Source organism: Nicotiana sylvestris, chromosome 9, assembly GCF_000393655.2.
Source record: "Nicotiana sylvestris chromosome 9, ASM39365v2, whole genome shotgun sequence".
In the NCBI taxonomy this organism is placed as follows: domain Eukaryota; kingdom Viridiplantae; phylum Streptophyta; class Magnoliopsida; order Solanales; family Solanaceae; genus Nicotiana; species Nicotiana sylvestris.
Genome location: NC_091065.1, coordinates 193,071,417 through 193,087,802, shown reverse-complemented (window position 1 = coordinate 193,087,802; position 16,386 = coordinate 193,071,417). Strand labels below are relative to the sequence as shown.

General features: G+C 36.0%; 3 protein-coding genes and 1 non-coding gene across 5 annotated transcripts; 3 read left to right on the top strand and 1 right to left on the bottom strand.

Annotated features, from left to right (window-relative positions):
- The first annotated feature begins 213 nt into the window (after positions 1 to 213).
- Positions 214 to 2,868, top strand: LOC104232737 (large ribosomal subunit protein bL27c). 2 transcript variants are annotated; one of them, XM_070155819.1, is made up of 4 exons: positions 214 to 295; positions 466 to 756; positions 2,282 to 2,383; positions 2,466 to 2,868. In XM_070155819.1, exons 2-4 carry the CDS (start codon positions 475 to 477, stop codon positions 2,652 to 2,654), a joined length of 573 nt encoding a protein of 190 aa, XP_070011920.1. In that variant the 5' UTR covers positions 214 to 295; positions 466 to 474; the 3' UTR covers positions 2,655 to 2,868. The 2 variants fall into 2 exon arrangements, with proteins under 2 accessions (XP_070011920.1, XP_009784304.2); XM_009786002.2 differs by having other exon boundaries at positions 227 to 361.
- A 65-nt stretch (positions 2,869 to 2,933) lies between these two features.
- Positions 2,934 to 6,974, bottom strand: LOC104232738 (protein NUCLEAR FUSION DEFECTIVE 4-like). Its single transcript, XM_009786003.2, has 3 exons — positions 6,594 to 6,974; positions 4,326 to 5,260; positions 2,934 to 4,025 (listed from the first exon to the last, which is right to left on the bottom strand). The coding sequence occupies exons 1-3, from the start codon at positions 6,927 to 6,929 to the stop codon at positions 3,518 to 3,520; spliced, it is 1,779 nt and encodes a 592-aa protein (XP_009784305.1). The 5' UTR covers positions 6,930 to 6,974; the 3' UTR covers positions 2,934 to 3,517.
- A 5,251-nt stretch (positions 6,975 to 12,225) lies between these two features.
- TRNAS-UGA (transfer RNA serine (anticodon UGA)) lies at positions 12,226 to 12,307 on the top strand. The gene has a single exon. It is a non-coding gene; the product is annotated as a tRNA-Ser (tRNA).
- Positions 12,308 to 14,505: 2,198 nt separating this feature from the next.
- Positions 14,506 to 15,189, top strand: LOC104232741 (protein MAIN-LIKE 1-like). Its single transcript, XM_009786006.1, has one exon. The coding sequence runs from the start codon at positions 14,506 to 14,508 to the stop codon at positions 15,187 to 15,189; it is 684 nt and encodes a 227-aa protein (XP_009784308.1).
- The last annotated feature ends 1,197 nt before the right edge of the window (positions 15,190 to 16,386 follow it).

The following is a 16,386-nucleotide window of genomic DNA, read 5'->3' as shown; positions in this document are numbered from 1 at the left end:
CCTTTCGGTTACGGGTGAACCTATAACTTTCGTACACCTATAACTTTCGGTACAAAGTATAAATTTATATGTAAAAACTTATTAATATCTTAACAATATTAGATCTAAGCCAGTTTAATCATTTAAATTCTTGGAAAACTTTGAGTCATATGAATTAAATTTTCTTCTATTTTTCTTTTCATACTTCTAAAACTTATACTTGCAGGCTGTAATTTTACCAAAAAATAGTGTATAAATCAATTGGGAGGGAGAAAAGGATTTGGTGCGACGCATCCATAAGTGGATAAGCGATAAGGTCTTTTAATATCACTCGCTCTCTTCCCTTTTCTTTTGGCAACGTCAGTCCCTTCCCCCTCTGAGGGTAAGCTTCACACCCCCCCCCCCCACCTCCCCCCAAGCCCAATCCTCGACCTCCATTTACGTACTGAACAATTTTATCTTCATTTGTTGTTTTTCCTTTTGCAGCGTGTAAAAATGGCAGTGAGTTTCAGTTTAGTTGGAGCATTCAAAGGACTCTCTTTAGCTTCTTCCTCTTCTTTCCTTAAAGGTGACTTTGGTGCTGCTTTTCCCGTCGCTCCAAAGTTCTCGGTCTCGTTTCCGTTGAAATCTCCGTTGACAATTGAGTCTGCTCACAAGAAAGGAGCTGGTAGCACTAAGAACGGTCGAGATTCTCCTGGTCAGAGACTTGGTGTCAAGATTTTTGGTGACCAAGTTGCCAAGCCCGGTTCTATTATCGTTCGCCAGCGTGGTACTAAGGTCTCAATTTTTACTTCTTGTTATGGGTTTCCTCTATTTTCTGCCAATTTTTGCTAAAAGTTCATATTTTTGTATGTATTTTCACGACTCTGTCGGATTATTTATATTTAGAATCAGCCATTCGGTGTGCATAATTAGAAAGAATAGAAATGCTATTTAAGGAATAAACTATGGAGATACAGTAAAAGGGGTTGCTTGTGGGCTATACAGGCTGCCACGATTTTAAAAAAGGAGTAGAGGTGTGTTCTTCAAATGAAGGACTGAATTAACAAATAAATCCACTGGAGAAAGGTTGGGGGTTGTAGCTCAGAGCTAAAGACCATGGTGTCTGGAGTATAGTCCCTTCATGTTCTGAGAAATATTTATCATCTGAAAATAGGAAAAATGGACTCTTTGTCTAAAGAAACACCTTTATCACTATTGGATATATTTTATCTCTTCTTATTTTTTCCGTTTGTCTTGCTTTATACTCGTTCTAGTTTTGGACTTTATAGGTCTGAATATCTCTTATAATTTGCGATTGTTTCTCATTTCTTGATTTTGGTAGAAGTAGATCGTTCCATCTCTTTTGTTCCGGGAATGTGCACAAAATTAGCCATTTCCTCAGCTAGTGTCTCTGAAGTGTTATATTTTGTAGTGAGGATGTCTCCTTTTGGCAATCATTGTGATTTCAAGCTTGCGTAGACTATCAAGTTAGTTCTTTAGTGAAGTCCATAATAGAGACAAGTAATTGGTGTCTAGCTACACAAGGTTGTAGGTTGATGATAAACAATTGGTCCTCTACAATGCAGTTTGCTCTTTTGCAGTTAGGGGTTTGCACTAAAGAATGCTTACATCTTCCTTATAAATTGTGGTATGGAAATTGTGATAGTTTATTTGATTGAACAAGTGGTGGTTGAAATGAATTTAGATGAACCACCCAAGTAGAGTGTGGTTCTATGCAATTCCAGTTTCGCAGCTCAATGCCACACAAACATATATGTGCCTACTAGGTCCTGAACTCCTGTCGATTTCCTTCAATCTTCTGACCTTCAGCATTGGTTTGTATTTTATTTGTCGGATATCTGTGGATTTCCTTAAGGCAGATTGTCTACAAAATGAGGTGGAAGATAACGGGAGTTGTTGTCATTAAAAAGGAAAGATGTTAGAACTCTAACGTTCTGGGCCCTGATATCTGACCTTCATTAAACATTATAGAAAGTTGTCTGGATGGAATGAGAGAAGCAGTTGTAATTGGCTCTAAACATTTCTCTGAGATCAAGACGTGAATCTTTTGATACTTTAAGGCTCGATGCTTGTATAAAGGTGAAACTTTCTGATAATGTAATGCTTACGCTGAGCTGCATAATGGGTATAAAGGAGTTGATGCCAATGGTTGGAACATTATTTTCTGCTCAGATTTGCCCCTGTTATTATTGGCTTGTTTGCTTTAAGATTAGTTCAAAAATTGCATTCCTCCATTTAGCATTGCTATGTATTCTGTTTTCTTGCTGATATACCAATCATCCCTTGGTGATTTTTCCAGTTCCACCCAGGAAAGAATGTTGGACTTGGCAAGGATCACACGATCTTTTCTTTGATTGATGGACTAGTCAAATTCGAGAAGTTTGGGCCTGATAGGAAAAAGGTTTGAGTTCTCTTGCTCACTGCTTGTATTTTGTGGTCACACCAGTGTGATTAACTGATACTGAATGTGAATAAATGTGCAGATAAGTGTTTATCCACGTGAGGTGCAACCTGAAAACCCCAACAGTTATAGAAACCGAAAGAGAGAGTCCTTCAGATTACAGCGTGAACGCAGAAAGGCTCGACGAGAGGGCGTCATCCTTCAGCCTCAGTTGATACTTGCTTCTGCTGCTGCTGAATCCTCTGAGGACAATGCCAGTCCTACTTGCTGATATTGGTCTTTTGATGTTTAACAATTCTGTGGTCATTTTGGTTATTTGTTAGCATTCACTTTGGAACATATGTAGGCCACATTTCTACATTGTGCTTCTGCCATTGATGTCTTTTGTTTGTAAATTTTGCATTACTCAAAGCATGAGACCTTGTGACAGGTTGCATAAATACAGAGTGAAATGTCTAATCCTGATTCTTTACTCCTTTACAAAATTGGCTGTATAATTCTTATTTCCTTTCTGTCTAGGGCTAAATTCCCTTCAAATGCAAGACACCCAACTGATAAAAGTCATAAAGACAATGATATTTCTAGGTGGCCTCAAGCACAGAGTTAAACTACTTCAATGTGGGTAACAGGAAAAGGGGAGCCTAGGGGAGCCGCGTGACCAGGAGGTCACGGGTTCGAGCTGCGGAAACAGTCTCTTGCAGAAATGCAGGTTAAGGTTGTGTACAATAGACCCTTGTGGTCCGGCCCTTCCCCGAACCTCGCGCATAGCGGGAGCTTAGTGCATAGTGCACCGGGCTGCCCTTAATGTGGATAACAGGAGACTTTGAGTTTTTCTAGAACTCATTATTTCAGCAAGCCAGTATGATTAAATACAGTAAGGTGGTCAATACAAGGGACTGGAACACAAAAATATGCTTTAAGATCAGGTTGTAGGCTATAAGCTAAGAGAATGAGACCCTTGGTCTAAACAGCAAAGGTATCTCCCCCTGTTCTTTACTGCTTGATCTCAGCCTGGAGTTGTGCTAATAGTGATGGCTTGCAGTGTCACCTCCCTATGGTCTCGGAAGCATAAGCTCATTGATAGTGTCTTCTGGAAAAATCAAATTTCTACCCCTGTTTCATGTGATGGATGAATTATCCACGAGATTTTCCATACAGATGAGCATATACAATCTTTGTTCGATGTACCAGAATCATGCTTAGGACAACTGCAATAATGCAGAGTCCAGACATTATCATGGAAGTAAGGAAGAAACATATAGCACCTTCACACTTCAGAGGTTCATCTACAGAAAGAAAGCTAGACAAAACTGATGCCAAATTTGATTCAGTGCCACGATACTCATTGGCCTGCTTTGCAGCTTCCATATCATATATACTACTAGCAATAACACCAGAGAATACCATTGAACCAGCAGGATTTGCAAGAGTGAGGAAATTGTATAAAGCCCCAAAATTTCTCAAGCCAAACAATTCAGAAGCTGCAGCTGGCACGATCGCCCAATGAGCCCCATAACCTAGTCCAACTAAAAGAGTACCAATGTGCATAGCTCCAGGCCAACCCATAGCAAAGAAGAAATGTCCAATGGCCATTATGGCTTGAGCAACAGCCATTGCTGCATGTCTCGGATAGGCATAACCCCTGTTGTAAAAAGAACAATGTTATACGAGAAAAGTTTTCTTAGAATTGAACATTCATGTAAACTTCTGTTAATGCCACGACAAGTAAGAAGTGAATGTCATTACCCAATGGCGGAGTCACATAGCTCCGAGGAGTGTCAAAATTGACACCCCTTCATCGGAAAATTATATTATTTAGATAGGTAAAAGTTTATGTTTTTATGTATATATACTATGCGTTGAATCCTCTTACTTCTTCGTATATTAACTTTATAAAATTTTGACAACCCTTAACGAAAATTCTGACTTCGTTTCTGCATACCTGACTATAATTTCAGAAAAGTATCCACCTCCAATCCGGCCGAGGAAATTCCATATGCTGATCATGGAAACAAATACATGTGTGTTATCATATCCTAAAGATTGGCTTATCTGACCCAAGTTATCGATCACAGTCAAACCAGATCCCGAACCAAAAAGTAGTGAGAAAAACATAAGCCAAAAATCTGCCTTTATTAAAGCCTGCATTAAGGTGAAGTCCTCTCCCCTATGAGGTCCCCTTCTTCTTTTGATCCTCACTGCTCCTTTTGCAGCTGCTTGAGCTAGTTTTGCTTGTAGTTGCGCGATTCTTTTTTGCCTTTCTGAAGCTGGAAGCGCGTCCACTTCCTTAGGCTTCTCGTCTTCCACTTCACTAAATATAATTTCATGACCATCACCATGCTCAGATTTGCCAGTTTCTTGTTTCTTTGACTCAGATAGAAGTCCCTCTTCTACAGGTTCTCTTGGATCTTGAAAAAAACTCGAGCAGATAGGGATCACGATAGGAATTGCCAAGAGGATAAACAATATAGCCGTGAAGATTGTAATGACAGTGTGGCTCAAATCAATGAGGTCTTCAACAAGCATAACTCCCATCAAATAAGAAGCCAAGAGGAGGCATATGCTGTAAATAAACGAAAAACTTAAACCATCCGAAGGCCTGACTTGTTTGTGGCCTCCAACAGGCCTGATTATAAACATGAGCGCGATAATTACCATTGCTGGTCCAACAGCTATCATAAATATAAGTGAAGCATGATTTGGAGAATGGATCACTGCATATATCTGTGTCAAAATTGCACCACCCAAACCTGCAAATCCCTTAAGTATCCCCACCACAGGGCCGCGACTTTTAGGGAAATTTTGCACACATGACACCAGAGCTGCTGTGTTGAAGTAGGTCTCGCCATTTGTTCCAATAAATATAAGAATACACATCTGGAAAGAAGCAGCTAAAACTATGTCAATTGCTAGATCAAACTAGGAGTCCACAACACTGCATGATCAACATGGTCTGAAAATAAGTGAGTTTGATCCTATGTTGCACGGACTCTCCAAAATGCTACCGCACCCGTGTCGGATCCTTAAAAAATGCACTACTTTTGGAGATCCGACACACAACTGGCGTCATTTTCGAAGAGTCCAAGCAACATAACTTTAACGGAACATGTTCAAATGAATGACTGGACATTCTAGGAGAAGCAAATCAGTTTCACAAGGCAATATTCAAATGTAAATCAATTAAAATATCTATTTACAGTCTAAAATTGTTGTTAAACAAGAAAATAAGCATAGTTCTTGTCTGATGAAGAAAATTGGATAAATATCAAGATATGGAGCACTTTCTATTACTAACTGATGCAAAAGCGAACAGGACTGCAAAATAAAAGATTAAAAAGCACTTCCAAGGGGTTTTCACTAAGAAAAGTTTGTCACTTGGATAAACATCTAAACCTGTGCAACCTTATACCTTCTTGGCCTATAAATTCAATGTATAGCACCCAAAATAGGTTTTAGTAGACTACTAATGAATGGATATAAGTTTTGTACATTAAAAAGGGCAGCCCGGTGCACTAAGCTCCCGTTATGCGCGGGGTTTGGGGAAGGGCCGGACCACAAGGGTCTATTGTACACAAACTTACCTTGCATTTCTGCAAGAGGCTGTTTCCATGGCTCGAACCTGTGACCTCCTGGTCACATGGAGACAACCTTACAGTTAAGCCAAGGCTCTCCTTCTAGTTTTGTACACTGACGGCGTATATAAAGAATTTTTACACTATCGATGCAATTTAACCAATATAGCAGGTTATCACTCTATTTTTCATGTTACCATATTAAACTTGATATAAAGAATTACCAATTGTTACCTATTGTTGCAGGTCATATTTACCCGATGGTGAAAAAAATAATATACAAATAACTTAAATTCATAAAAAATTTAACAAGCGGATTTACCATACCCATAGATAATAGAAAGGACAGTAACAGAGTAGACCTTTTCAACTAAAAAAGAGTAGCTTGGTGCACTAAGTTCCCCCTATGCGCAGGGTTCGGGAAGGGCCTATACGCAGCCTTACCCTACATTTATGTAACAGGCTGTTTTCACGGCTCGAACCCGTGACCACATGGTAGCAACTTTACCAGTTACACCCAACGCTGCCTTCACCTTTACCTTTTCAACTAAAAACTACTAGAAATTAAGAATGAAAGTTTGGTCTTTCTGAAATCAGAATTAAACAGATGAGATGAAGATAAAAGATGAGGTACTCACAGCCCATAATGGCAAAGAAGGAGCTCGAGAAGTGACAATGAGCCAAACCCAACCATAGCCAACGAAGTTTTGAATAGCACCCACAAGAAGTGCAGCCCACAAAGGCAAGATTTCACACAAAGTTCCTGCCAAGAATCCAACACTATCACCCAAATCTTTAGCCACACCCAACCTCGCAATTTGCCTCTGATTATAATTCAAAGACTTCTTAATCGTTGGAGAAATGCTGCCAAATAAATATCCAATGCCAGCACATGTCTGAATCCACATTGCAGCTACAAAAACAAGCCATCTGTTGTTAAAGAAGAAACCAACACTCTCTTTCAAATGAACCATTATTACAAGAGTCTTGAGATAGATATTCTTAAGCTTATGATCAAGTGTATGGTTTTTAATCAAAGGACCACAGACCTTGCTTTTATCATGTAAGTATGCTCACTTTCTTACGAATATAATATTTGTTTTGATTGTTACTTAAATTTTATCGTATAGTATCGTGTCGCTAAATCTCTCGTTACATAACGATAAAAAAATATCATTTTATGAAATGACCGATTTAATGTGATTGTATCATTACCTTGTTTTTCTCTCATCATCTTGCCCTTCCTTATTACTCCCTCGTTTCAGATTATGTGAACCTATTTCCTTTTAAGTCCGTTCTAAAAAGAAAGATCTCTTTCTATATTTAGAAACAATTTAGTTTAAACTTACAATTTTACCTTTAGTGAGAAGCTTTTATAACCACACAAATACTTTGGGCCCCTTTTTGACTTGTTTAGGACCACAAATTCCAAAAGTCTTCATTTTTTCTTAAACTTCATGTCCAATCAAATAGGTTCACATAAATTGGAACGGAGGGAGTATTTGTTTTGATTGTTACTTAAATTTTATCGTATCGTATCGCTAAATCTCTCGTTGCGTAACGACAAAAAAACACCATTTTATGAAATGACCAATTTGATGTAACTGTATCATTACCTTATTTTTCTCTCTATTATACTTTATCTTTTACCCTATCTTTTTATATAACAAATTTACCTTATTTTTTCTTCATAATATTACAAGTCTACTCTTTATAAAACAAGAACAAACAATATAATCTATCCAAATATTATATATATATATATATATATATATATATATATATATATATATATCAAAACGAAACAGTACATTACAATACATTATGAAACGGCACATAATTGTTAATTTTTTTTTTAAAGAAGTGAAAAGAGAAGGGGATAAAGGTCGGGGACAGAGTATATCATAGTACTTTCTAGTAAGTATGATGTTTTGTCTGGTTGTAATGTACCATAATTTATGTAACTGAATGAAAAGAAAAGAATCTAGCGGAAAGGGTGGGAGATAACGATCCAAAAGAAATACTATTGAGAGTATAGAAGAAAACAAATTAAAGAGAGGGTACTGTCGCATGTAACCAGATCGAAGAGTTGTATGTTGCAGAGACACGACACTGTACGCTGAGTGGTAAACATTAACGCAGCTTCCTGCATGCTCTACTTAATTTGTGTTTACGTGGGGGCTTATATTGGCCTCCTCCTCATCACTAGTCGCTACTCACCATATGTCTTCTAGCAGTCTAAAGCTTATCTTTTTTTATTTTTTATTTACTTTTCGTTATTCCGATGGTAAGCAACCCCCACTTCCAACCGAGAGGTTGTGAGTTTGAGTCTTCCCAAGAGCAAGGTGGGAAGTTCTTGGAGGGAAGGATGCCGGGGTCTATTTGGAAACAGTCTCTCTACCCTAGGGTAGGGGTAAGCTCTGCGTACACACTACCCTCCCCAAACCCCACTAAGTGGGACTATACTGGGTTGTTTGTTGTTGTTGTTTTCGTTATTCCGAACGAGAGTCTTCAAGCAACAATAAAGTTATTTTCCTCTAACTTATATGTCACTGATGGCCCGATAAATTTTGTGGCCTAAAGCCAAACTTCATGAAGGACCTTAACTTTTTTATTTTTTATTATTTATTTGAACTCTATTTTTCTTAGCTTTTCTTATATACAAAGTTATTAATAATTTTCTTATAATCAATAACTCCTAATAAGTATTTCTCAATTGACAATATAGCTAATCCATTTAACTTTTCTTGTGACATTATTGTTCTTAGGTAAGATTTTATCAATTTTAATTTTGAAAACTTCTTTCCTTTGAAGCAATGGTAACATGAGTTATGAATATTATTCCATAAGCAATTTAGGCATTTGGAAAAGAATTAAATCTTCTTATTTGATTAAGTGTATTAATTAAACTGTTATCTTCTGATTGTACTATTTTCCTTAATACTTTTAATTCAGAAAATAAATCTAAATCATCAATATTGAATTGATTATTATGTTTTAAGGAACATTCAAGATTAAGGCAATATTTTTTCAAATTTTCAACATCTAGTGATCTTAGTTTTTACTGCCAAATAGAAAACCAACAATATTTTCATACACTTTGAATTGTTCAAATCTATTTTGAAGCGAAAAAATAGCCTTGTCTATTATGTATAAAAGTAATCAACTCTAAAGGACTCTTCGAAAGATTTTGAGATTTCATTATCAACATTCGCATCAATTGTTACTTCATATATATCACACGTTTCTTACGAAATTCGGGTTTGATATTCATTTCAAGTGCAATTTCCTTAGTAGAAATCATAGTAGTTGCAAATCCTTCTTCTCTATATTTGTTAGAAAGAAATCAAACTTTTTCACTTTACAGAAGTTTTTTTTAAACTTATACATAGTCTATTAGGTTTAATAAAAAATGAGGCACCCACAAATATGAGGCCTAAAGCGGTTGCTTTACTTGTTTTATGGAAGGGCCGCCCCGATGTCACGGGTTTGAGTTGTGGTAGTAGACACTAATACTTGCATGTCTACATCGCATTTCTTGAGATATGGCTCTTCTCTAGATATTGAGTGAACACGAAATACCTTGTGCAACGAACTGTCATTTTTTAACTTTTTGTTATTTAAAGTGTATTGTCTTGTACCATAGGACATTTTATACTCCTAGGCGTACTTGATTTTATGGTTTAACAAGTTAATTAGTCGCTTGTTTTCTCTCTCTATATATGGTAAACTTATTAGAGATTGGAATATCTTATTACTCTGTTTATTTTTATTTATGTGAACCTAGATTGGTCACGAAATTTTAACAAAAAATTGAATTATGCGCTCTTAAACAAATCATAAAATTTGTGTGGATATAATTCTTTTGAAGCTCTTAAACATATCATAGTATTTGTGTGACTCTAAAATCGTCTCACTAAGGGTAAGTTTAAATTAAATTATTTTCAAACTTAGAACAAAAAAATTCATTTTGAAACGGACAAAAAAAATAGATTCACGTAAATTAAAACTGAGCAGATACAATCTATTTAATTAGTTTAGTTTTTAACATGTCGTCTCCTGTACGAATTCAATTCTTTTTCTTTTTGTTTTCAATAATTTCCTCTTTCGTTGGCTAACCACGCCTAGCCGACAGGCAGTAATGAAAAAACAAGGATAAAGTAAAAAAGATCAAACGTTACATTTGGATCTGAAGCTAATAATAACTCATGTTGTTTTTCTTTTATTGGACGAATCTAAACTCATGCTGTTGATTCTCCAATGAAGTAGCTAGGGGTTTACAGAGAAAATCGATAAATTGCACTAAATCGATAATTCGAGTCAAACAAAAAAAGAAAACTAATCGTGGTTTGGTCTGGTATTGGGGATCATAATCGGTTTGGTTTGATTTTAACTAAAAAAAGTCAAACCGAGCCTAAACCAATCCGACAGTACATTTATACAATTTTTTAAAATATTTTATACATAGAAATATTTATTGTAATATAATTTATAAATATTTCTTAAATTTTTTCATATGTTTTATCTTTTGAAGTATTATTTCAAGTTTGGTCTTAACATTATTGAATGGTAGATAAATTTTATAGCCCATAAATATAGTAACTCAAACAAAGTTCAAATTAATAGTATATTAACAAAATAAATTCAATTCAACACTAGGAATGACGATAGTGTTGGATATCTACTTTTTAGTTTTACATTTGGTTTGTAATGAAAATGCACAACTTAGTTAATCTTTTTCTTTAGTGCTTAGTTATGTAATTAATCGTACTTATTAGCTATACTTAATTTAGCATGACATATATAGTAATGTTAATTTTTATTATAATTTATTTATTAATAATATTTGCTTTATGTAATTTTATTATCTTTGTTATTGAATATTTTAGCATAATGCTACGACTTATCTCATATTATTGTGTTATTTTTAGAAAAATATATTATATAGTTGTATCTCACTAAGACTAAAGAAATATTGGAGCACACGTTACGTATTTTGTGCTATGAAGACTTTACCTGAAAAAATCTGAAACCCCGAAAAAAAATCGAAAAAATTGAGAAAAATCGAGATTGAAAACCCTGACTTTATTGGATTGGTTTGGCTTATAAATTTAAAAATCATTCACCATTGATTTAATTTGGTAATTGAAAAATTCGAACCAATCCGACTTATATACACCCCGTTTCGGACCTGTTGAATCAGATTCTCGCTCATTAAAAAAGAGAAGAATTGGCAAAGTCAGCAAAGAAATTGTCATTTACGCAATAAAATACTAAGTAATAATGACGCAGTTTAATTAAAAATCTATAAATCATTATTCGAACCTAAGCTTTTCTTGAAACACTTATTGTTGTATGTGCGGTATTGAGGAAAAGAAACAAAACGAAAAGTGAAAAGGAGAGACTGAAAAGAATATTTTTCCATCATCATCAGCTCACTTTAGTTTCACTTTTAAGAAAACAAGGAGTACTAAAATAATTTTAGAGGGTGGTGCATGCCAAGCTGTTAATGAACTGTTATTTCTTCACGAAGGGGGTTCAAAATTTTTTTTTATAGCTAGTGGGAATTAAACTCATGACATTATGAAGATTCTGAACCCCCTTGACCACTAAAATACACTTTTGGATTGTGTTAAGAGTGTTCAAAACTTAATATATAAAGATAAAAAATAGATTTTATCTTATATATACAGTGTAATTTTTCGGCGAAGGGTATTCGCGTGAACACCCTTGCGCCCCCCTAAATCCGTCTCTGCCTATCAGGGTAGAGGTAAGGTCTGCGTACACACTATCCTCCTCAGACCCCACTTTTTGGGACTTTACTGGATCGTCTTGGTTGTTGTTGTGTTAAAGCAAAATCAGGAAGTTGGGAAAAGTCAGAATACAAAGGAAAATTTGAAAGAATAAAAAAGACAGAATAGTATAACTTATAATTAGTATATAGAACCCCTTTCATATCCTAATTATTCAAAATCCATTTCATTGTCCAACTTATTTAAAAATGTCATACACATATGTTAGTAAGTGGAACATATATCACACAACTCAACAATACATTAAGTTATTAAACATTGACTTAATGCTAAAATTGATTATTACAAATATACAATCAACAGACCCCATGACGTGGGATAATATTAGGTATATTGTTGTTGTAAATAAACAATCCCAAACATGAATCATTTCATCTGGCCTAGACTTGTCTCTAAATATAAGAACTCTACACTATGCTCAATGAAATATAATTATAACATCGACTACAATGTCAAAGTCGATATGTCCGAGTGGTTAAGGAGACAGACTTGAAATCTGTTGGGCTTCGCCCGCGCAGGTTCGAACCCTGCTGTCGACGTTATTTCTTTTTCTTTTGCATATATCTGAAAGCTCCTGGAAACAGCCTCTCTGTCCCTCGGGTAGAGGTGACCCCACTTGTGGGATTATACTGCGTAATATGTACGCAGAGCTGTTTCCAGGAGACCCTCGGCTCAAAAAAGCAATAGGAGATGATATATTAGTACCATAAAAATGCGTAATAAAATAAAGCTTTTAACCTCAGGCAATGGTTAAATGAATGAAAAGCCATTTTCAGGGAAGGATAATAGCATGACTATCAGTCCCCCAGATTGAAGAGTTAAACCTTAATCAGAAAAGCAAAATTCATTTGTTAAATTTAGAGAGGTATCTTGTTTACGATGATTGTAATTATTCGTAGTAAACTCTATTTAATCTGGAGAAGTCTTCTTGGACCAATGCAATTACCAATTTTTTGAGTTTGCTGATTGATATAAGAGCCCATGCAGTATTTCCAAACTTGAAACTTTAGGCCCAAGACTAAAGTAGTGATCATCCTCAGTTGGAACTTCATTTAATGAGAAACATTCCACCATTACTTACACCAAAACGGAGTCCGGAACCAAAATATGATTCTTTTGGACTCAAAGAATAAAAATGTGTGAAAAAAAATAAATAAGGTAAATAATCTGGAGTGGATGTCTAGATCAGGGTGTCGGCATCACACATATAGCATGTGTGCCGTGAGTGAAAGGGTGGTCGTAGATCAGCCCTCGCTATTTTTGAATTAAATAAAGCGGGAAAGTATAGCGTCTAGCGTCTTAATAAAAGACGCTATACATATATAAATATTGTCTTCCCCACAGTAACAAAACAAAATCGAAAAACTTGAGTGGAGCCCACCTGTCCCGCAAAAAGTAAAAAATTTCGGTCCCACATCCTAGCTAAGACGTTATCTCGTAGTGAGTTGCTCGTTTCGGCTCCAAATCACAAAATTTTCAACTTTCTAAAAATCTTAAATCGAAGTATTCCGACTTAGTTTTTGTTAAAACTTGTATAAAAATGCATATTACTTGTTTTTTATGTGTTCTATGTTATTTTGTGATTGTTTTGCGATTTAATTAATTTGTTGTTTTTATCCGACTATAGTATTAGTGTGCTAAAAAAAATCGTAAAATAGAGAAATTGTTATTAGTTGTTAAAAAAATATTGATTAGTTACTTTTTACTGTGTTATATGTATTTTCGTGATTGTTTTGTGATTAAATTGATTTGTTATTTTTATCCGGTTTAGATTATTTATTTGCTAAAAGACTAGTAAACTAGATAAATTGTTACTTTAGTTCCCTGTAGTGGTATCTTGTGGCTTAATGTAGTGCTCCTATTTGTAATGTAATACCCTTTTAGCATAGTAAAACGTCGTGCCCTTTAGCATAGTATCCTTGTAGTTAGAGAAATTAATCATTTAAGTATCTTTTATTCCCAAAAATACGTCAAAAAGTTTATAGTTCAAAACAAACTATCTCCAATTATAGTCAACAAACGTAAGAAAATAACATGAGAAAACAACAATATTTGTCAAACTAAGTATTGTTATATAAATATTTAATAATTAAACCGTGTATAGCTATGAAAAATAATTATTTAATTTTATTATAGTAAAAAATAAGTCAGTAACAAGCAAACAAACATATAAAATAATAAAGCTAACATATAAAATAATAAAATAACATATATAATAATAAATTAATATATAAAATAACGGACTTGTTGAGTGATAAATTGGGGAAATTTTCTCATTATAAACATAAGAATTCAGGATGCATTGGTGCTACTGGGCCTCAAATATTGTGTCCGGAACCAAAATGTGAATATTTAATAATTAAATCCTATATAGTTATAAAAATTAATTATTTAATTTTATTATAGTGAAAAATAAGTGAATAACAAACAAACATATAAAATAATAAAACTAATATATTAAATAATAAAACTAACATATTAAATTAATATATAAAATATAAAATTATAGTATTAAAAATATTTTAACCTAATTAACAATATAGTAAAAATATCGAATAAAATTTAATGTTAAAGGTATTGCAATATATTTATCAATGTAAAAGAAAAATGAAGTAATTAATTTTGTCCAATTTACGTGGTCATGGAGGTTCCGCTTTTGCATCTCGGACCTGCCTCACTAGAGCTACTATTGCTACAGGCTGAGTATGGGTTTTCCTACATATGGGAGGGGTAGTTAATGGACCAGACTTTCCGTGCTAGAAGAATAGATAATATGTGGGACTTTCTTAAGACTTGCAATCTCCATTCTTGTATAGTCAGACGCCTGCAGGATACAAGTTTCTATAGGATTATTGAAATTGGCCGGCTGCAGCTGGATTGGTCGTTGATCATAGCTTTGATAGAGCAGTGGCGACCAGAGACGCACACATTCCATTTGCCCATTGGTGATGCCATTATCACGCTGCATGACGTGGAGGTTCTGTATGGGCTATCGGTTGATGCACTTCCTGTTGCTTTGCCACATGCCATGAGAGAGTATATGAGAGATCAGTACCTGGAGACGTTGCAGTGCCTCACCGGTTTCCGGCCAGCAGATGAGGGTGCATTGGTTGGGGCTAGTCGTCTTGTGTTGACACCCGTCCGGCTGCATCTGGAGGCGATGCATGCTGACATTACAGATAATACACCAGATCTTCATAGTAACCGGTACACGAGGTTGTTGCTACTATTTGGAGGCGTATTATTCCCAAACACTTTGGGAAACCTAGTCAGCTTGAGATTTCTTCATCATCTTGAGCGGCTAGATAATTTACATTGGTACAACTGGGGTGCTGCTATTCTTGGTTACTTGTACTGGCAGATGTGTCGGGCATGCATGGGCACCCAGCAAGATGTTGCAGGATTTATGCTGCTACTGTAGGTGAAAATATAGTTAAATACTCTCTTCATTATAACATACATCATAAAAATATACCTTAAATTTTATGTCCAAATTGTATATAAGGTTTGGGCTTGGGAGCGGTTCGTGCAATTTCAGCCACCTCTACCACTCATAGCTCAAGATGCACCACCTCTGTCGTTTCTCCCTTTAGCTAGGAGGTGGGTTGATAAGAGAGGATACAGATGCGAGTACGAGGCTCGACATAATCTCCCTTATTGCAGGGTTTTGTTGGATTTGCTGGAGGTCGCACAGGTAATTCTATACTTAAGTTTACTTGGCCTGGATTTATATGTGTTGCGTATACTCACAGTTCCTATTTTTACGTGATAGTTCATTTGGAGGCTATACAAAGACGAGCTAATAGCTGGTTTGCACGATTATTACTCGACCTGGTGACTTATATGGAGCTCTTCCATCCCGTTAATATGTCTCGATATTGTCGAGCATCATGCCACCGAACGAGTCCTTCGGCAGTTTGGTTGACCGCAACTTATACACACCGCCTACTTAGATTATAACACATTACCAGCGGGATGATCGTTCTACGATTGACTAGACATACGAGGTATGTCTAGAGATGCAGATTAAGATTTGGGATCAGCGGTGTGACCTGATTCCGCCACCCCCTCCACCCGATCTTATGGATAGTGAACATACGTATGTCAGTTGGTACCGCAGCATTACTCGACTGCTCATAGGGAATCCCCTTCATCACGCTGGCAGTTGGTTTGTTCCATATGCTGGGAGGCATGAGGCGCTGGTATGTTATTTGGTATACTTAGTTATACTGTTAACCTTACTGTTCCATAATTAATATTTTACATATTGTGCAAGTTATTGGCCTACATCCGTTCTACCAGTTGGGACTACAGATGCAGCAGCATACCAGCGAGGGAGCGGCCGCTTTGCACGACTATGGCCGGCAAGTTACAGATTTGGCTGCCCGGACATTGCAGCGAACATGGGATGATGAGCGCTTAGGCCAACGCAGTACCATCATGGGCTAGCAGTGCAACCTGAACTTAGTCGACGTGGCATGCGTGCCCCATGAGGTAAAGGTATCCCACGAGGTCGTGGAGGTCGGCGAGGAGGTGGTCCATAGTAAGGGGGCATTGAGGCACCTGTTGAGGATGTTGGAGTTGATCAACCAGGTGACCACCCTGAGCCACATCATGC